This window comes from Mastomys coucha, unplaced genomic scaffold (assembly GCF_008632895.1).
Source record: "Mastomys coucha isolate ucsf_1 unplaced genomic scaffold, UCSF_Mcou_1 pScaffold14, whole genome shotgun sequence".
Lineage (NCBI taxonomy): Eukaryota > Metazoa > Chordata > Mammalia > Rodentia > Muridae > Mastomys > Mastomys coucha.
Genome location: NW_022196896.1, coordinates 133,905,944 through 133,928,065, shown reverse-complemented (window position 1 = coordinate 133,928,065; position 22,122 = coordinate 133,905,944). Strand labels below are relative to the sequence as shown.

The 22,122-nt window shown below is 44.5% G+C and overlaps 1 protein-coding gene across 30 annotated transcripts in view; it reads right to left on the bottom strand.

Annotated features, from left to right (window-relative positions):
* The window catches only part of Epb41l3 (erythrocyte membrane protein band 4.1 like 3), a 222,464-nt gene that overhangs the window by 64,370 nt on the left and 135,972 nt on the right, over nt 1-22,122 (bottom strand). For all 30 annotated transcript variants that reach the window (XM_031368660.1, XM_031368657.1, XM_031368683.1 and 27 more), the window contains 2 exons: nt 17,905-18,098; nt 16,071-16,268 (listed from right to left, as the gene is read on the bottom strand). In XM_031368660.1, coding sequence (XP_031224520.1) covers nt 16,071-16,268; nt 17,905-18,087 — 381 coding nt within the window. In that variant the 5' untranslated portion in view covers nt 18,088-18,098. The remainder of the gene's footprint in view (nt 1-16,070; nt 16,269-17,904; nt 18,099-22,122) is intronic.

The following is a 22,122-nucleotide window of genomic DNA, read 5'->3' as shown; positions in this document are numbered from 1 at the left end:
ATTTCTCATCGGATCCTTCCAGAGAGAGGATACTCTGTGAATTAATCTCACTTTCAGCTTTATATTTGTTTTCTCTTCGTTTTGTTTTCTATCTATTTAAAACATTCTCATTATCCTTTGTGTACTTACGTGAAGTGAAACATCACAAATCCTCTGAGAGCAAGACAAACCCCAAGCTAAACTGTGTCTTGGAAACTGACCACAGCTCTAGCTGTGGGGTGGGGTTTACTTGGCTCATCTAGCCATCAGGACAAATTCCTATTGCTTCATTCTTTAGGAAAGCTCTGTAAGCCATGGCATTCTGGGCAAGATCTTATATAAAGGGATGACTGAGACATGACAGCATTTTGCTTGGGGTAATTATCTTAAACTATTCATGTGTTCTCCTAGCTCAGGCTAATGGCATTTCCCTGAAGAATGTGGCGCCTCTTTGGTGACTGTATTTGCTATCACCATGACATTCTGTAAGAAATAACAAGTCTCTGTATGCCTTTCCATTTCCCAAACATCATGACAAGAACAGTTTCTTGTGTGGCTGTACATCTGCTCTCCATCCCTCACTCCTGAGGGGCAGTGGGGAAAGCGGGGGCCTTGTTCCCAGTAAATGTGGCTCCAAGAAAGGATTTCCTTTGGCCTTACCTAGGAATCTCAAATATACATACCAGTGAGACACAGCTGTCTGTCACACTGAAATGCCGCACCCCAACCCTACAAAGACATCCTGCATACTGGGCAGAATTCTTCACCCCACCAAACAGAGCAGTTCATAAATTATCAGCTACCCAGGCTGTTTAGGCTCAAGTTCGTCATCCGTAGAGTTCTCTCTGTCCTGGATAACAAAAGATCACAGGCAACACCAACAAAATAGGTCAGTCTTGCAAGAGAAGCAACACAAGGGCCATCCATTACATTCATCTTGAAGCACGTGGGCCATTAATACTTCTCTGACAAGGAAAGGCACAGTTACCAGAGGCTAACTTTACTGGCAGCCATGCTGTGTGTTTCAATAAAGGTTCCTGCAGCGGGAAGTCTGTGACCTCTGGTAGAGAGACTTGTAAGAATCTGATGATGCAAAAGCTGACAATACGACTCTCCGAGGGGAAAGAGAAGACAATGTGCTAGCTGTTCTGAGGAGAGGAAGTGAGACCGGGTGTCTGCACAGGGACCAGAGGGGAAGAATCCCAAAAGAGAGTCGAGGGAGTGGGGAAGACAGGGCATTATTTTTAGTTTCAAACTGGGTAAATATGAGGTTATACTTACAGAGATTTAATTTATTTATTTTCTAACTGAAGAGTGTCCAGAACTATCTGAATCACGCCATTTCCTCCTGTTTCCGAGTATAACAGCACAACCTTTGGAAAACACAATTCTGCAGAACACCAGTAGAGCTGCTAATGCTCACTGAAGCTGTTCAAAGAAATATCTGGACCAGCCATGCCTCTAAGCAGTGCAAAGCCGCAGTTTCTATCAGTCGGTATAACTGAGGTAGTGACAAGCAAAAGGTTGACACAAATCCAATTTGGAAAAATAAAAGAGACTTGGCAATGGATTCAAGAGAGGCAGGCAGGGACCAACCTCAAAGTATGACAGCACTCCATTATCCTTCCACAAATAGCAACTTGTCCCACTTCCTGAACCTAACAGAGAAGCACCTTCAGTGGGATTTTTGAAGATGAAACAGAAACGCTTTCCTACACAGACTCCATGAAACGTGTTTGAAGGAACCTAATTTAACCAGGGCCACCCACAGTAACATCTCTAGGGAACAGCACATCTGGATGGTGTGTCCCACCAAGCCTAAATGTAGAGGGTGGTGCTGATGCTAAAGTCCTGTTCCCCAATTGGTTCCTCATCGATCAATGAATTGCTGGGCTGAAGGAAAGAGGCAGGGCTTCCGGGTCCCCGGAGGCAGGCTAAGAGACAAAGGGGATGAAGAGAAAATATGAAGAAGCCATGTTTCAAAGAGAGAAAAGGTGACCAGCCAAGTGAGAGATTAGAAACATAACTAAGCTGAGGGCAGACTTAGGGTGTTAAGATGGGGTTAAAGGTAACTGAGAGGGCAGATTAAGAGGTGCAGAACTAAGAGTACTGGGAAGGGGAGGGTAGCCACTGGAGACTAGAAGCGCCTAGCAATGGAGCCAATAAGACAGGTTGAAAAGAAGTTAATGTGTGTTTGTGTTTCATCCGTGGATCCAAGGTAAACCTGGGCGAGGCTGGTAGCGTTACTGTGTCCTGCTGTCTCGTTCCTACCCTGCCTGCATAAATCCAACTGATTCAGTTTGCTACCTTTCAAGGCAGGTCTTTGAAATATATTTTCATCTCTATACTGGATGCCTTCCCCTTGGTGGGTATCTCAGCACCTCTTGCCGAGTCTTTTGTCTCTTTCCTTACAGTTACTATTTCACAGAGCGAACCTAAAACACGCGGATGGGTCGACAAACCGCATGACGTCAAGCCCTCTGGAAGCACAGGACCCTGCTGTGATCAGAAGTCCACACACCTTCCAGTCTCCCTGCCTCTTTGGTGTATGTGCCCCTCATAATCCTTGAGACTATCAATAGAAGGAATCTCACTGTGATTAAGTGTGATTTAAGGCACATGCTTATGCTTTATGCATTAAATAGGAAAGCAACGCGCCCGGGACACAGATGGAACCCGTCTATTATACGCATCAATTGATTCTCACGGTCCTTTGGTCTTCATCTCCAGCTTCTCTCCTCACGCCGACCACACAAAGGCACACAAAGGTGCTTGCTTCCTCACACCATCTTATCTGCCTAAGGGATGGAAGCCCTGAGCAGTATGATGCAGATATTATTTATGCAATATGGATTCCGTAAACTGGAGAAGAAAGGGAAGTGGAAGTGTAAGGATACCATAATCTCAAAAGACGCCAATAAAAACACACGAATGCTCCTTGTCGCCATCCTACCTCAGATACCACAGCACAGACTGCCGGCTCTTTTTGATAATTAATTCCTACCTGCTAAGAGCAGCCTGAGACCACTGTTCATTTATCATGTTCAACAAAAAAAATCTGAACCACTTTGGCAGAGTCTTTACTCCCAAGGAAGTATTTATAGGCAGCGAACGGCTGTCGGCCCTCTATAAAATCCGAACCTAAAAAGACACAGCAGAATCTAGTCCTCAAAGAGCCGAACCCTCTCCAGGAAGTTCCTGGAGAGCAAAGGATCTGTCCCAACGCAAACTAGAGAGCCATAGCCTGGTTTCCATCTCTTTCCTGTTCCCAGGGGCTTCTACTGTGTTTCTCGTTATTTTAAGAGGTCAGCTTTAAAAACTCAGCTTAGTACAGAACTCTTCAAGAGATGAGAGGCAGAAAGAAAGAGGTCTTAGCCTATCCTTGGCTTTGACAGGCAAGTAAAGGATGACCTACAATTTCAAAGATACTTGAAATCAAACTGAACACTGTGGAGGCTTCTACCCATGCAGGGCTACTAGGGAAGACATCACATAATACAACTTGAGGCTTTGTGGGGAAGAGTGTTCCAGGCCACCTTCAGAGGCACTAAGGATGTAGCAAAAGCAGGGTGACCCCCTCGTGTGGTCCCTTCTTTCTCTGACCATCCTGTGCCGTCTGAGGAGTTCACTACTGCAGTTCCTCGCTTACCGGAAAACATGAATCAGCACACAGAGAAGCAAGCACTGCAGGCTGGGATGGAGTGTGTGAAATTATGCCCACCGCATATCCAAGCTTGCTCAGCACCTCCTGGTGTCTGACTCGGGGTGCCCTGGTTGCAGCAGGGTCACCAGGGCCGTGTGAGCAAAAGCAGGGTAACTGATTCCCAGGTCAGCTGCTCCATCCTCCGCTGTCTGGTCAGAGGGCACAACAACTTCCCGAGCTCTCCTGAAACTGCTGAGCATTCCTAAGAGCGCCAATCAAACGGTCAGCTGAGTGAAAAATCCCGATGCGAGTTCCTAGTTTTAGCAATACTGGAAACAGAGAGCCACATGGAACTTTTCTCAAAAGGTAAAACACACTGTCCAGTGTCTGATGCAGTATTGTGGTGAAAGCGATTTTTAAGACAGTACGAGGGAGATGACTCTAGTTCTATTTAAAAAAAAAATCTACCAGATATATATTTTATATTTATACTTATTCTTAATTATAAATATACTTTCCAGAAGGATATGCTGTATGTTGTATGGGATGACCATGTCACTATTTTGGTGAAGGATTTGAACTTGCGAAGTGCTTCGGACCATCCCCTGGCACCTGGAGAACATTCACTTGCTCTATTTCTTACGATAACCCAGAGCCTATATTTTACAGATGGAAGAACTGAGGACTTTGAAGGGTAAGAAATGCACAAGTGGCCAAGGCAATATGCTACCCAGGTGAGTAAGGACACACAGCTTTCTGAAGGCTGCGACACGTGAGCTCAGCACTCAATCCTTCTATAGACTTCGCTGTAGGCTGGGAAGACTTAGCTTAGACTGTGCAACAACACCCTCGACTGCTTTTATTTACCCTTCTCTCTGCAAAAACTCAGCCCTCCCATTGTTAGATTTATATGAGCTTCAAACATATATTTTTAAAGCCTGGGCATGTGTAACTACTTTAAATAAAATGCTAACTCATGCCCATCTCCTTCTTACCAGTGAATGAGATGAGAGAAGAAGTGATTTTTCACATCCTGTCTTAATGAACTCTAGATGCCTTCGGGAATCTATCATGAGACAGACACAGCAGTTTCCTCTCAATAAGCCTTTAAGAAAACCCGAGGTTGTTAAGTCGATTTCACAACTTTGGCTGACTCTGTTTGCTGGAGAAACCAGCTGCTGTCAGCATGTCTGACACAGAAACCAGAAACGATGGCTAGATGGCTATAAAGAAAACCCGGGGGCAGGGGAGGCAGCTAGTCAGTGAAGTGTTTGTTTCCCAAGTGTGAGGACCTGAGTCCAAATATTCAGGATTCACTTAAGAAACTGAACCTGGTGGTCACATCTGTAATCCAGAAACCTGGAAACGAGAGAGAGGTTGATTCCTGGAAGCTCATGGGTCATGTGGCCTGGTGTATGTGGAGAACTGCCAGGTCATTGAAGGACTGACCCTTGAAGTGCCCTCTGGCTTTTCAGGCACCTTGCAAACACCCTTTCCCTAACATGAACCCCTGACATCTTCCAAATCAACCCATAAAAAAAACAACAAAACTCCCTGGCAAGAATGATTAGTAATCCTTTCTTAAGTAGCTGTAGGGGAAGCCTCGGATCCAAAGGATGGTTGGCTTTATAGTAAACACACTTAGCCTGAAACAAGGGGCCAAACCAACGGCTGCTAAAATTTACTTAATTGCCAGTAAATGCTAACTAGAGAGAGAATATGCAATACTACCATTAACAAACCGAGAGGAAAATCTATGAAATGTCACCGTGTAACATTAAACAGGGCTTTCCCTCTATTTCGTTTTCATGTTTTGCATCTCCCAGTGAATTATTTAGTTGAGAGCCAACAACACTGGGCGAAGATGTTACCATGGCAAATCTTCCCTTTGTGCCTGCTGTCAACATAAACAAGATCACAGGAGTAGTTCAGCCACAAGGTCCTCATAAATCCACTCTGATGTTTCCCTTGCATTTGAAAATGTTTCCAAACCAATGGCCCCACTTTTCTTTTTGTGATAAGAGCTAAGTGAACGTGTTACCCATCTCAATCTGCCAATCAGCTGCTGGACATCAATACAGGCGAGTGAGCCAAATTCAGAAACTAATTACTGCCAATGTGTACTCTGCACCGAAGCAGGATTGTCTTGAGTGTAACATACTGGGAGCTGGGTGAATCACTTTGCGAATATTTTACTATTCCTATGGCAGGTCCTTCAACAGTATGCCTACCTGGGTCTTTCCTAGATGTACATCTCTATTTTTCTGAATTTAAACATACACGCTTGCACACGCATGCATGCATGCATGGATGCACTCACGAACTGAGCCAACTAAAAATAAAAATCTAGAGACTGAACTATGGACCATGTTCTCCTGTGTTCCTAGGAACAAAACTGTGGTCAAAGAGATTACAGGTGCCATTTGTAAGGTGTATGATTTGGGGACAAGGCTGAAATAATTCTTCTCTGAGGCAGAATGAAATAATGGAGGTGCATGAAGCTGGAGAGGCAAGTACCACCACTCCCAGGCAAGTTCCCTCAGTGCAAAGGGTGACTTCCCACGTGTCCTGAAGGGCCAAGCGTGTGCCCACGAAAAGCCAGGAACCGACTTAAACGCTCAGCCGACACCCGGGATAATCTCACCAAGGAGTAACCCGTCTTTCCTGGGGAAATGCTGGGGTTATGAAATGAACTGGCAATGGTTGGGGAAATGGAAAAGGAAATCACTCTGTGGTGAAGTGTTCCTCTCAGGAAGTCGAGGCTGGGGAACCCCAGGCTTGATGGGAAATTCTGAGTGATAACTACAGAATTCGCCTGATTTGGTTCCACACAGAGATACAGACTGAGTGGAGTCTTGAACCCTCCTCGGTGCAAGGGCTGGAGGACTTTACACATTTGCTCTCTCCACTCGCCTCCCTCTTCTCAATGAGTACAAAAGGCAGTGTTCCCAAGCTCTGCCCAGCCTAGCCCATCCTTAGAGCTCAGAGAGTGGTCCCCACCGGAGCAGACCATTCATTTTCAGACATAAGCTTTAAGAAACACCTGGAGACAGTCCTGTGGCGTTCCACTCTTGAACGGGTTCTGTCCAGAATATCAGCCTGTCTGCTCCAAGATAAGTCTAAAGGAACATACAGTCAGCTCCCAGCTTTTTAAGAGAAAGGATTCGCTACTTGGCTCATTACATCGCCCAGCCATAAGAAGGGGACAAAGAGGACACATTAAAAAGCAGGAGGGATTTTAGGAGCCTCTCTTCCTTTTCTCAAGCTATATTTATGACAATAAGGAAAACAATAGAGGGGGCTGGAGAGATGGCTCAGTGGTTAAGAGTGCTGGCTGCTCTTCCAGAGGGCCTGAGTTCAATTCCCAGCAACCGCATGGTGGCTCACAACCATCTGTAATGGGATCTGATGCCCTCTACTGGTATATTTGAAGATAGCTACAGTGTACTCATATACATTAAATAAATCTTAAAAGAAAGAAAGAAAGAAAGAAAGAAAGAAAGAAAGAAAGAAAGAAAGAAAGAAAGAAAATTGATTGGTTTTGAAGTCATGTGCTTACAGAGTTTAAATAGAGTAAGTGACCAAAAATCTGTTTCTTCTTGTGTGTTACATGTGTGTTTGTGTGTGTGCATGTGTGCAAACAGGCGTGATTGCATGTGGAGGCCAGAAGTTGATGCCAAATGCCTCCCTTACGACCTTATTTTATTGAGACAGGGTTTCTCCAAGTCTGAAGCTCATCGATGGAGCTACACTGCCTTAGGCTAGTGAGCCCTGGGGGCCCTCCCAACTTTACATCCCCTCTTCCACACTGAGATCCATGCCATGCCCAGCTTTTTACACACATTCTGGGCAACTGAGCGCAGGCCCTGATGCTTGTATGGCCAATGTTTTACCAATGGAGGCATCACCCCGGCTTCCAAATCTGTTTTTTCTTGAGAAACCACCGGTACACCACGTAGGAAAAGCCTCCCTCTTCTCCCTTCAAGCAGCTTTCCCAAGTCCAAGCGGAAGGCAAACCCTACCCTTTGCTTGATACCTTTCCCTGCCGTTGGCTTTGCATTATTTTGATGAGAGGGTTGTAGAACCTTTGGGCCAGAGTGTGGTGTGTGGATTCCTGTCCCTCTACCCTCCAGACAGTGCTTTCTCAGGCACGATATAAACTTCTCTGAGCCAACTCTTCAAGCTGAGAAAGCATGCAAGGCCATAGTTATGTCCAGTGCTACTCACAGACAAAATGGTTTGCTTCTATGGTGAAGACAAACTCAATTTTAAGCTTAAAGTATTCATTCAACTGTTTTGCAGTGACTGGAACAAAGTGTGCCCATAAAGCCTTTGTAAAGTTAGCACAGGCTAATATACTCAGGCAAATAGAAAAGGTGCACTATTTGAATATTTAAGATACTGGCACTCACTCTGCACAATGCATCACTGTGTCTGAGAGGAGGCCCTTTCAGTAGGTGCCCGCCGTTGTCACTGAAGAGGGTTTTGAAGCTGTAGGGATAGATATGCTGCTAGGAAGGAGTCGGGAACAGCTGACGGCAGCATCCGCACTCGTCCTAGGGTCACGGAGCACAGAAACCTCCACGGATGAGAGGCTCTGGTGTCCATTCACAGCCCACCATGTGGGGAAGACTTTCCTGAATGAAGCAGCTAAAGATGCTTTGGACTTAGGCCCTCCCTGGGCCTCAAGCAAGGACTCAGCCTGGACTCAACATGGAGCCATGGAATGGGGACAGTGGCTAGCAGCAGCCATGAGGGAGCACAGGGGGTTCTGCGCAAGAAGGTGAGTGGCAAGAGGTAGCAGATGTATTCTCTGTGAGATGGGAGCAGCTCTCCTCTGCACCCAAGGCAACCAGGCACAGCTGTGTTGTCATCTCATGGGAACTGCAGTGACCTCAGGGGACATGTGACGGCCCGCAGCCCGAAAGAAGTGGATTCTTAGCTAGGAAGCTAGACAGAAAATACAAAGGAAGACTTGAGTCATGCAATATGGTGCCTGGGGGTTGGGGGTGGGGTGGAAATAGCAACAAACCAGGCCTGGTGCTGTGAGTATCCCAGACGGAACAAGTTTGTTAGCATGAAGCTCAAAAAAAAAAAAAAAAAAAAAAAAAAAAAAGCAAACAATGACTTAGAAACACAATGTTAGAGAATCCACACTTGGAAATGAGGGCTAACTACACAGAGCAGTTAGAAAAGGGCTTGCTGCAAAAACAAAAGGACCAGAGTTCAATCCCCCAGAATTGATATAAAAAAAAAACGGGAACAGTTCTGAGACAGGAGGATCCTGGCTTACACATATACATACATGTACACATACATATACAATAAAACCTATATATACAAATGTGCACACACACATATTAATACAATTTTGTAGCTAGGGTAAATACTGAAAGAATTCCTTAGCAAAATTTTCTTTTGGAATATTTAAAGCATTGCCCAACACCTAATCATTCACTATTCCTTAGTAATATTTAATATATAATAATCCCTTAAGCTCTCAAAGTCTGCTTGGCTTTCCATATACAACCTACAACAGACGACAAAGACAGTTTTACAGTTCCTATTTCTCTAAATATATGCTCACCCTTTTCAACATTAATATTCTTTAGAGGGCTTAATAGGCCATGACCACACTCACGATGGAGTATTAAAGCTTATTACTTCTAAAAAACTGAATACTAGGAGAATAGGTTTAACTATCTTAGTAATAAAGTCTGTTACCACGAAGCCTTAATGAGGACAATTCTCAATGCCTTGAGGAGATCTCACGGCATCTCTCTCAGGTACAAGAGACAGTAACCAGTAACCATCCTGTGTGCAATGTTCCTATGGTTGCGCATAGAGCTGTCACGTGAAGAAAAAAAGGGAACCAATGTTCTCTCATCCCCCAGAGTCTGGGAGTAGGTCATTCGTCAAGTAGGAAATTGCTGCTGCTGGATAGGGTCATTAGGTCAGAGAAAGAGACAGACGCGTGACATGGTAAGCCATTCCACTGAGAAGAGCGGCTATTACAGGAGAAAACGGAATCTGCAGTCACACAGAATGGGAATTCTGATTTATAGGTTTCTTTGAAAGAACAATATTTGTGCAGGCTGTGAAAATGTTATGTTTCATATTTTATATTTATCTGTTTCTGGTAATTTAAGAAAGGTCATAAGTGTCTGAGTCAACTTGCCGAATTAGGGTGATTCTGTCATTCTGTCCAGAGACTGAAATGGTCAAAAGACGTTTTTTCACATAACCCATGGAAAGAGAGAGGTTTAGAAATGGAATCATTTCTACTAACCATCTCTCCCTAGATAAAGAACATGAAATAAGACAGTCAAATGATCACAGAGACAGACCATGGGCAACTTCCGGAAGCCTTTCTGATCACAATCAGAGGAGGACCAATCATACTTAACCCCACTTCACAAACTCCTCAATCTCAGCCGGCCTCCCGAAAAGCATCTCCATATGTTTGCAATGGATGCTGTTGTTCCTACTCAAATTTGGGTTCACCATGGAGGGACCTTATAAAGTCTCTAAAGAGGGACTAAGGCTTTTATGATGTTATGAAACCTTTCAAAAACTATATTTGATTTGTTCCACTGGAACAAATCCAGTGTGGCTGGCTCAAAGGTATTTTTCCCTGGGATATGAATCTAGAATGGATATACCTGGGTTCTGGTCTTACTATGTTCCTCAAAATGATTGACAGGCTAAGTAAACTGGGAATCCAAATGGGGAGGGGAAGCCAGCAGGACTTTTCAATAACCCTTGCAAAACATGTCTTTCCAATAACTTTTCTGGGCATGTCCCATCTGTTGCCCAGGAGCTGGATATGTCTCAGGATAGCTATGAATGCACCACAACCCTTTGTGCACTACAACATCTGGCCAAAATGTCAGAAGTCTGGACACCCTTGTCAATCCACTTGTAGGGACCTTAGTGGAATGCAAGGCAACCTACGCTATGTAATATTTCAAGTATCTTAGCCAGGCACCAAATAACTAGATTATGAAATATAAAATCCAAATTGAGATCAGGTCTAAGTTAGTTTTCTAAGGTCAAGATCATATTAGATAAGAATGGTCCACAAGTAGAATATAGCAAATGTCTTACTGGATGGCCATTGGGGATGTTACACACTCATCAGCAAGAGGCAAAGCTACCTGCCTCACATAGAAGCACCAGGACAGCAATCCTGAGATGAGGACTGTGCCCTATGCTGTATGGGACGGGACATTTCCTCTTTCAAATATCAACAAACTGGAATGGGAAGTCATGTGTGCTCTAGGAGTCAAGACTATGAGGTGAATTATGCTCATAATTTTGTTGGAGGCATGTAGGCATCGCACAAACACGCATCACGCTCAGTTGCCCAGATTTTCTATACTGCAAGTGGTCAACAAAATGCCTGAAAAAAATGACAGAGGCAAAGACCTCTCAAGTGGAAAACCAATGCACACCACAATGATGTAAGTCGACAGTCATAAGGGCATTTAAAGAATTTGCAAACATGAGCATCAATGCATTGGGCATGCTCTGAGCATAAGAGTTCAGAGTTCAGTCCGGGTATCAGAGACATGCTTCTACTTCCCTTCCTGGGTCTCTAGTTCTCTTCCCACTGTAGAACTGCTGAACAAGGGAAAATACAACCTATGGCTTCAAAAGGAAAGAAGTCCAAGCCATTCAAGTGTGTGTGTGTGTATGTGTGTGTGTGTGTGTGTGTGTGTGTGTCTGTTTGTACGCACATGCCTGTGTATACATGTGTGTATACTTGTGTGCGTGTAGACAGGGGCCTTCTGTAGGTGACAGAAAGGCCTCAGGATTAAACTGTGACACAGCTGAACCTGGTTCATTTTGTTGGAATGATGGCAGCATTAAGTTAGCTCTGGGGAAAGGCATAATTTCATTAAGGCCAAATAATACTTTAAGTGCACAGAGGACTTGCTTCTGTCTTTTGTTCTAAATTCCCCTGCAACTACACATCTTGGGGAAACAGCTAGGGGTGTGGCCCTGCTTCTCCAGCTGAGGACTGTGTGCCTTGTGGGCCATTCATTCTACCACAAGGAAGGAGGCTGGAACCTGTCTGAGGGAAATGTGGTCTCTAAATTTGTCTTGAGTTTCTCCCAAGCTCCTTTCAGTGAAGGGCTGAGTGTGAACCACCTAACCCAAGATTAATATTTAAAAATTCTCCAAAGACTAAGACTTCCTATACCTACGACCTTAAGTTTACTTTCTGCAAACCTTCCCATCTTCTGAGGACCTTTCAATGGGACTTCTCTAAGTCCCTGAGAATGAGTCACGTAGTCCCTCCGAGGACTCATACTCAATGCATGCAAATGTTCCAGTCCTTCGTGAGAAGGGTTTCTAAGCACCCTCTTCTAAAGTTCTCTGATCAAAAGGGGCTCACATCAGACTCCATTTCTCTCATCATTATAAAACAGTTCCTAGAGAACTGTTTCCTAGGAACAGGCTATATCAAACACAGAAAGAACTACCAAGCAGTGTCTCTCTGAACCCAGAGAGGCAGCATGCTGATTCACCATCTTTTCTGACTCCACCAAGCAGCAATAAATGAATCCTGTGAACTTGGCCACATCCCCTCTGTCACCCCCCAGAAAGAGGTTGGTAGTGAACACCTCTTTCTTGTTATACCTGTTAGGAAAATTGCATCTCTTCTGCTGCTGACATTTTTATTGTATCAAAAAGGTGTGCTCAGTGGACAGCTGCCTATAGAAGACCAGAACGCACAAAGACCCTACACAGGTTCAATTCCAAATGAATCAAGATAGAATGGGACAGAAGACAAAAGAGGAGAATAGTTTTGAACTCATTGGCTCAGGAAAGGCTGTTCTGAACAGACTAAGCCAATAGCACAGGCACTGAGGACAATTAATAAATGGGACCTCACAAAACTAAACAGCTGTATGACAAAGGAAGCCATCATTTGGACAAAGTGGCAGCCCACAGAGTAGGAAAAGATCTTTACTAATTATATGTTGGATACAGATTATGATCTGATAGAGGACTAGTGTCGAAACTATTTAAAGAACTAAAAAACCAACCAACCAAACAAACAAAAAAATCCTAAACCTACACATCAAGAAAACAAATAGCTTATAGAAATCCCCAAAATAGAAAAGGCTATTAAGACCATACTCAAGCATCTCATGGATATGAAGGAGAGCTGGTACCCAATCAGAGGCTCGTGTCTCCTGATTAGCATGCAGAGTCCTGGAAGAGACTCTGCATGCTACCAGAGAAGGTGGGAAGGAAATCACCAACTCAGATACAAATCCTGCAGCTTTCAACAGTGAACTGTTGCAGGATACGTTGGTAAAATACTGGCACAAACAATTGTATGGATGACCAACCATTTGTTGCCTAGATTTAAAGCCTACTCCATGGAATGAGCCCAGACTTGACACTGCTAAATAGCCAAGAGCCTGAGACTAGACAGGCCATGGGCCTATGGGAAAACTTAAAACCGTTGTCGTGATAAAAGACCATAGCAAAATAATAATAATAATAATAATAATAATAATAATAATAATAATAATAATAATGACTCCCAATGATATATAGTTATACCACAGATTGGTATCTCATTAAGCTATCATCAGAGACACTTTTTGCAGATATGGGAACTAATGCCCACAATTGGACAATGTGCAGTGTGAGAGACGTTGGAGTACTTGGACCCAAATGGGATGCCTTCATCAAATCCTTTATTGTAAGGCCCAGGAATCTCTGGGGAGAGGGGATCAGAAATTCTAAGAGCCAGAGGTGATGAATGATTTCAAGGAAACAGTGTCTTCTAGCCCCAATGGGAGAGACACACACATGAATTCACAGGGACTATGGCAGCACGCACAGGGCTGCACTGGTTCAAGCTAGCTGTGGTCCCAGCAGTGGGAAGAAGCAGACATGAGGTCCCAGCGCTAGCCAAGAAATCATCTGCAAATGACACCTGCTATCAAAGGCAAAAAGAAAAGAAAAAAAAAGAAAAAAAAAGTTTTTCCTCCAGTGGTTTCTGTTTTTGTTTGTTTTTGAAACAGGGTTTCTCTGTGCAGCCCTGTCTGTCCCAGAACTCACTCTGTAGACCAGGCTGGCCTCAAACTCAGAAATCTGCCTGCCTCTGCTCCCCAAGTGCTGGGATTAAAGGCATGCGCCACTACTAGACATAACAATGGCATGCCAGTGCAGGCCATAGGGCCTGGACTAGTTGGTCAACACAAACAAACTCCAGGATATTTTTGTAGACTTTTTGTCTCAGTTTGCTTTGTTAGAGAGTATATTTGTCTTCTCAGTTCTTTATTTTAATTTTTGGGTTTTTGTGTGTATGTGTTTAGAAATTTTATATTTTGTTTGTTAGAGAGAGAGAGAGACAGGGAGAGGGAGAGGAAGAACAGGAAGTTAGGTGGGAGGTGGACTATTTGGTAAGAGGGAAGGGGAAAGCAGCATAAAAATATATTGTAAGAAAAAAATTTTTTGTTTAAAATATATGCTTAGAAATGTTTTCAATTTATGATGCCATGAGAGACCAACATTGAAATGTTGCTCAAAATGATCACAGCGATATTAACAATAAATTATCAAGTTATTTATCAAATAAGGATCTACACTCAAAGTCATATCATCTATCTATAAGGAAATCAAAACACTGGGTATATATTAAATTGGCAAAATGGATAAATGTTTTCTATTATCCTATAGTGGTTTAAACATGCTTGGCCCAGGAAGTGGCACTATTTGGAGGTGTGGGCTTGTTGGAGTGAGTGAGGCCTAGTTGGAGCAAGTGCGACACTGTGGGTGTGAGCTTTAAGACCCTCATCCTAGCTGCTTGGAAACCAGTATTCTGCTAGCAGACTTCAGATGAAAATGTAGAACTCTCAGCTCCTCCTGCACCATGCCTACCTGGATGCTGAACCTGTAAGTCAGCCCCAATTAAATGTTGTCCTAATAAGAGTTGCCTTGGTCACAGTGTCTGTTCACTGCAGTAAAGCCCTAAGATACATCCCGAAGGTAATTATGTCCAAACATGAAATTTTCTCCATCTAGAATCTTCCATAGAAAACTGACAGCAATGACCAGAGGATTGATTATAAAGTAGCCCATTCATTCTATTACATAAATGCAATCAAAGCTAAGGAAAAAGTGTCTGGGCATAGCAAATTGTTCCATGACATGGATCCTCACAGTTCAAGTCTAGTCTCTCAGGAGGCTGTAGAGGTCCTCTAAGCCACAAGAGAAAAACCCATCTACAGATTCACCATTGGAGTCCCCCCACAATTACCATCTAAATCAACAACTATATACACTGATTGGGGAAAAAAAAAAAAAACTATTCAAAATCAGAGGTAGCAAAATATAAAAAAATAGATCTGGGCTCAGTAGAATTTTGGGTAACCCATATGCACTGCACCAGCCCACCAACTTGTATATCACTAAATTCTATAAGCATCAGTATATGGCAGAGTAACTTTACTTAATATAAGAATCTAACTTTCTAATGTTCCTAACATCAAAAATAACTTAGCAATCCATCGTTTATTTTCACCAAGATGATACTAACTCTGAAATAAATTTAAATATTCTGTTGCAAAAAAAAAATGCACTACACCAAATATAACTAAAATGGTAAGTGGGTTATAAGCTGAAAAGGGATAGGAGTTGGAGAGGGGGCTCCGTGGTTAACAGTTCCTCCAGAGGACCTGAGTCTAGTTTCTAGTACCCCTTCCTGGGGCTCACCAGTACCCAGAACTCCCCACCTCCAGCTCCACAGGCTCTGACTTCCCCTTTTGGTCTCTACAGGTATTGCATTCATGTGCACATACACCTACACAGACAAATACAAGTATACATAATTTTAAAAATAAAGATTTTGAAAAAGAGAGAGGAAGAGGGAATGGGGCAGATGAATGTGAAATGAGAGAAGCCACAGACAACTGAGAAGGCTATGGTAGTTTACAAAGAGGCTCAAAGTCTACCACGTGTCATTTTTGTCTTTTTGAAAAAAAAGAAATTACTCAGAAAAAAACGGACATGGTTATTTTAAGTCATGCAACGACTACTCTCTGAAGAATTGACACAGGGTGTCTGGGCCCTAAGTGATGCCAAGAGGAGAGGTAAAGTTGATAGAAATGTTGTTTGTGGCCAGAGTGTTGGAGCAAAGTGCACATCTGCTTCTCGGCCTTTTGGCTAAGATCAAATGTAGAGCAAAGTCACTTTAATATCGAAAGGCTAAGAGAGCCCATCTGGTTCTGGGTTTAGAAACACTATCACATTTTACTTTCTACAACAACATTTTGGGACATCACAAGCTCGCAGTAATTTAATCTCCCATTAGGGCCGAATAATTCCGTCTTTAGGGTCCAGATGAGTGAGTTTCCAGGGTTCTGGAAAACACCACCTTGCACGTTTTGTAGCAGTCTCCTGCTCTTAGGCGCACACTTACATCCACGTCGCAGCCGTACTCTGAGCCGTCCAGAAGCGTCACTTTGCACTGCATGCTTTTAGGCCTTTTCGCAATCTTCAGCGGGGACCGTGAGAGTTTGCTGCTGGATGATTTCTGAGAGAGCTTATCGTCCTCAAATTGCTGGTACTCAAGCTGTTTGGCAGCTGCGGCAGTGAAGTCCCGGTCTTTGTCTCCGACCTGTGAATAGCAACAATGAGCACCTTTCATAACAGACAGGAAATGGATGCTGGGCCATCCAGGCAGCGGGGAGCTTCGAGAAACAGGCTGCGTGCCCACTTCCCAGAGGATGTGAGCTGTCTCGACTATGATGCTAGAAGTCGAGACTCAGATTTGAATATTCCTAAAGTTCAGCTACACCTGTATAACTCTGCCCACTTAAACGTACCACTGGGACCTTTTTCCAGCTGACCCAAGAGTTAATAGAGAAGATAATTTGCCAGTTCTACTAAGATCTCACCAAATGAAAAAGCAAACCCACCCCTGCCTCTTAAAAGGCATTGGATAGGGGAAGGTCTCAGTCACATCTGGATTTCCTTTTATACTCTGTTTTCAGAACTCATCAGATGTTTCTACATTCCCTGGCCTGTTAGAACCACCCTCATACACTTACAAGATATAAACGTTGAGGCTTAGAGGGCTGCGAGTGTTAAGCTCGTCAGTCGGCAATTTTCCGACTGCTGAAATGTTTGATTCTACTCTGAATTGGTTCAGTGAAGTCAGCAGTGTTAAAGCTCAACACAAAGTAATCCGCTAGGCCCCTCTCTCTTCCTGGTAACGAGCTGGTGTGTGTGACACTCTCATTTGCTTCTGAGTCTCTGGCTCTATCCTAGGCCAGCCTCACAAACGCAGAGAAATGTCTCATGGAACATGAAATTCTCCCTCAAGGCAGCTCCCCAGCATCTCTGAACACAGCTCCCCAGATGTTTCTGCAATCCCCCTGTTATCTAATCATGATAATGGTGGTGCATGAATCTGATGCGCGCGCGGCTGGGTGGTCTGCAGTGATTCCTGGCCTTGTAAGCAAGTGTTGGTGCCAGAATAATACGTTAGAACACTGTGAGTTCCAGATCATTCACACATAGGCTAAATGCGCGTCCCCTCACTAAACATTTTCTAAAATTTCTAAGTGCACAACCACTTTAGAAGGCTGAGGTCAGTTATGCCTTGGTCTCCAGATTGCTTTATTACCACAAGTTAGCGCTCTAACTCATGCTGATTCCAGGTGTGAAGTTCATGACTACAGTGGTTCGTTCTAACCACTCCCAGCCTTTACCCTTTTGACTGGAAGTGTCTGTACTTATTGATTTTTTTTTTTTTAATTTGGCAATAATGGGGATAGCACCAAGCTTTCACTGGCTAAATGTGTACCCTACCAGTGAGCTCCATCTCATGAGGGCATACATACATACATGTTCATACCATGTATAGAGAACAGCAATGAACCTAGAGATGTATAAAAGGGAGAGGGGGCCTTATCAGAACAGTCTTTAAATTTAGACAGCAACGTTCGGGTCAGAACAATGGCTGGAAAAATTAATCTTGCTCTCACACTTTACAGCTTAAAATATGAAAAGAGCCAGGGGCATAGTTGGAGCTGCCAGCTTGCTGTCTGCCCATCCTGTAAACCCAGATCTAGGCAAAATCTCCAGCCAGGAGTTCAGCTGAATATAACTGCTTTAATCAAAGGCAGGAGGGATGAGTCCAATCCTAGCAAAGGCAGGTGACCTTCCTAGCTGCCCTTAGGGCTGACACCAAGCAGCACAGCTCAGCCAGATTCCCTGATTGGCTGTCCCCCGGGAACACTCAGGCTCACCTCCCTCTTCACTGGGGTGCTGTGTGCCGCAGCTTCAGGGAACTGCTCTAGTGCTGGCTGCTCCTCGCTGGCAGGCTCTGGTCCAGGCTGCGCCCCTGCTTGCCCCTGAGGCCCTGCTGCCTCCTGAGGCTCAGCCTCCTGGTCTGGCTTGGATTCGGAGTCTGATCCCGATTCGGTCGTCATGGTTGATTGTTCTGCAAGCAGAAAATAAGGCAAAGGCTGAGGTCACTAGGGGCAATTACCTTCCAGAGGAACCAGTATGAAGGGGGTGAAGAGGAAGCACAGACAAGCACACAGTTAGTCCTACACTGCACACCAGAGTGGCTCTGTGCAGAGGCAGCCAGAGAATCAGAGGATGGTGTTTGCAACAGCTCAAAATGGCCATGGAACACTGTGGAGTCACCTGGGAGGAGGGAGCCTCAATTAAGAAAATGTCTCAGTAACATCTGGCTATAGGCAATGCCTGTTAGGCATTTTCCTTTTTTTCTTTAAATCTTTTTAAATTTTTTTGTTTATTTTTATTTATTAATCATTTTATTTGTTTATATTTCAAATCTTATCCTATTCCCCTTCCTGGTCTCCACTCCATCTCCATCCCCTTGCCTCTGAGAGGGTGCTCCTCCACTCACCTACCCACTCCCACCTCACTCCTCTAGCATCCCCCTTCTCTGGGTCATCAAGCCTCCACAGGACCAAGCACCTCCCCTCCCACTGATGCCAGGTGAGGCAGTCCTCTGCTACTTATGTAGCTGGAGCCACACACAGGCCCATGAATACTCATTGGTTGGTGGTTAAGTCCCTGGGAGCTCTGAGGGGTCTGGTTAATTGAGACTGTTGTTCTTCCTATGGGATTGTAACCTCCTTCAGCCCTTCCCCTAGCTTTTCCATTGGGGTCTCCAGGCTCAGTCCAATGGTTGGCTGTGAGTACCTATATCTGCCTTAGTCAAGTGCTGGCAAAGCCTCTCAGAGGACAGCCATGCTAGGCTCCTGTCTGCAAGCACATCCTGGCGTCAGTATTGGGGTCTGGTGTCTGCAGATGGAATGGATCGCATGATGGGGCAGTCTCTGGATGGCCCTTCCTTCAGTCTCTGCTCCATTTTCCTAATTTCCTAGTGATTGATGGAGGAGGGCCCAGTCCATGGTGGGTGGGATCACCCCTGGGCCGGAGGTCCTATAAGGCGGCAGGCTGTGTGAGCCATGAGAGCAAGCTAGTACGCAGCACTCCTCCATGGCCTCTGCATCAGCTCCTACCTCCAGGTGCCTGCCCTGACTTCCTTTAGTGATGGTCTACGATGTGGAAGTGTAAACCAAATAAGCCCTTTCTTCCCCAGCTTGCTTTTGGTCACAGTGTTTCGTAACAGCAATAGAAACCCTGACTGGGACAAACACTCACTAAACACTAATCTTGAACGATCAACAGTGTCTCTTCATAATATATTGTGGCTACAATACAATAAAATAAAATAATAAAATAAAAAACATCATACTAACTAGGAGAGCAGATGAAGAGAGAATGTCTTCCGAGTTCGCGTATTTTTCTAATGCCTGGGAAGGATGACCTGTGAGGTAAGCTATCCCACTGGCCTCTCAACTCCACACCAAGGACTCTCCCACCCCTGAACCTGGGATTCTCCTGGAAACAACAAGCATCTTTCCTACATGTTTTCGGCGAACTTTACTGTTTCCTTTTGGATTAAAATATACAAATATACGGGGCCTTCACATCTGCAGCATCCGTCCCTGCATGTATTCCCCGCAGTATCTATTCCATGGTGGCTGGTGGGGGGTGGGGGGCAGCCTGTATTCTCCTCTCCCTCAGTCCCTGGCCTTTCCTGGGTCCCCACTACTGCCTGTGAGCACTGGAAAATGACCTTATCATATCTCATGTGAAATTTCATGTTGCTACATCCTAACAACACATCTTGGGGTACAAAACTACCATCTTCTAACGTAGTGCTAGGCCACACTAGAGTTCTGTGCCTCGGTTTCCACTTACACCAGATGAGGAGGCTGAGCCCGGTCAAACCTAAACAGATTTCCTCAGCCACTACTGTCTCTTGCCTGCAGACATGCCCTCTGATGTCTTAAAGCACGTTCTTACTGTATGTGATAAGAGATGCTCTGCCAAGCACACCTGACATTTTGTGTCATTGGTTATGTATGGTAAATACTCTAAAGACAATGCATCTTTTATAATTACTTCCCACAATTCTCACTCCCCCTTTTAAGGAAGAAAACATTCTGAGCAAAGGGCTAGTGCAATTCCTTAAGTGAATGGCAGATGCACTGCTATGATACAGCATTACACTGCTGTGACTCGTACCTGCACAGCACACCCATCACTTAGTAATTTAACTGTCTCAGTGAAGGGACATTACCAACACCAATCGTTGCTTCATGCATGCTCTTTATGTAGGGTTCCTTCTCTCAGTCCCCAGCTATTCCTTTTGCTGTAAACAAGACATATCAACTTGGCATGTGCTGGGCTACCCTAAGCTATGTAAATATCAAACCCAGAATAAGACTGCAAGCTAACAACACATCCTGAAAGCAAATATTACCCTTTCTTGATCTGCTAGCCCTGGAAGCTGGTTTAAGTACCAAGAAATTGAGTGTATGTGTGTGGGGAGGTGGGGGAGGGTTAACATGGTAGAATTCAGATCCCATGTGGAGTTCAGGCTTGGGAAGGCGAGAGATCATTTTAGTAGTCATTTCATCTGACTATTGACACTGAGGGCCAAACACAAAACAGTGAGCATAAGTTTATAGCAATTACAACACAGCCTGCCTCTTTCTAGTCTCAAAGACTGCACCAAGTAAGGTAAAATCCATTTCCTCCCACAAGTCTTAGCTCAACTACCATTCCTCTCTTAGCTTTAGTACATGATGATAGGATCAAGTGTGAACATCAAGACAACTGAAAATATGTATTAGACACCATGGCTGGGCCAAGAACCTATGGCTAGATAAGTTGTAAGGAGGCTATAAGGAGGACCTAATATTACCATTCTGTTAAATGGACATAGTAACAGACAGACTCCTAATAACTTATTCTTACACCTATAGATTAGTGCATCTACAAACCTCATCAGTTAGCATTTTATATAAAAGTAGATGATGATGAACACATTAACCTACAACTGGTCAAGGGGAAACAAAAATCAGAGTTCAGAATGCTCAGCCCTAAATGGAATATCTATTTCAGACATTCCTCACCCCCACTCACATGGCTCACTGAGGAAGAAGAGGCAGAGAGATGCTAAGAGTCAGAAGTGGTGAGCCAACACAAGAATATTCTCTAGACACAACAGAGAGTTGCACATATAAGCTTAGAGCAGTTAGGACAGCACACACAGAACCCAGGCGAACTCAAGCCCTATAGACAACACCCATGTGGAGTCAGGAGGAGAGCACCAAGTCCCACCCATGAGTGCAGAACTACTGGCACCTGAATGCTGCTGGCAAAGGCAGACTGAGTGCTCTCTGAGGGTGTGGTCCCTGGTAGGTCAGCCACGCTCCAGGCGATGTCCCCATACACAAGTATCTACGTAGCACAGGATACCATGTTGGGTGGGTAGGAAAGGGGACCTCAGAGGAACTGTTAAGGATGCCTGGATACATTGTGTTACGTTCTCAAAAAATAAAAATACATTAAAGCTGGGCAGTGGCGGCACACACTTTCAATCCCAGCACTTGGGAGGCAGAGGCAGGCGGATTTCTGCGTTCGAGGCCAGCCTGGTCTACAGAGTGAGTTCCAGGACAGCCAGGGATATACAGAGAAACCCTGTCTCAAGACTCCCCCCCTCCCCACCCCACAAAAACCCAACAACAACAAAAAACCTTTAAAACAGAAGTCAACGTCTAAGTCATCTTTATACAAACCACTTGTTCAGGGCTTCCATCTTGACTGGAAAATGACAATAAATTTACATGGTCTCCTTAGACACAAAAGGACATGAGAGCCTCCCCGTTTCTGGTTATTCTGCAATACTACCGGGTTTTCCTTGTTTGTATCTTAGCATACACACCTGCAGTCAGTCTACTACACAAAGGCAGCTCCTGCACCTCCCTCGGCCGCTAGCATGTTTCTGTCTTCCTGGCTCCCTCCTGCACCCCCTTCGGCCGCCAGCATGTTTCTGTCTCCCTGGCGCCCTCCTGCACCCCCTTCGGCTGCTAGCATGTTTCTGTCTTCCTGGCTCCCTCCTGCACCCCCTTCGG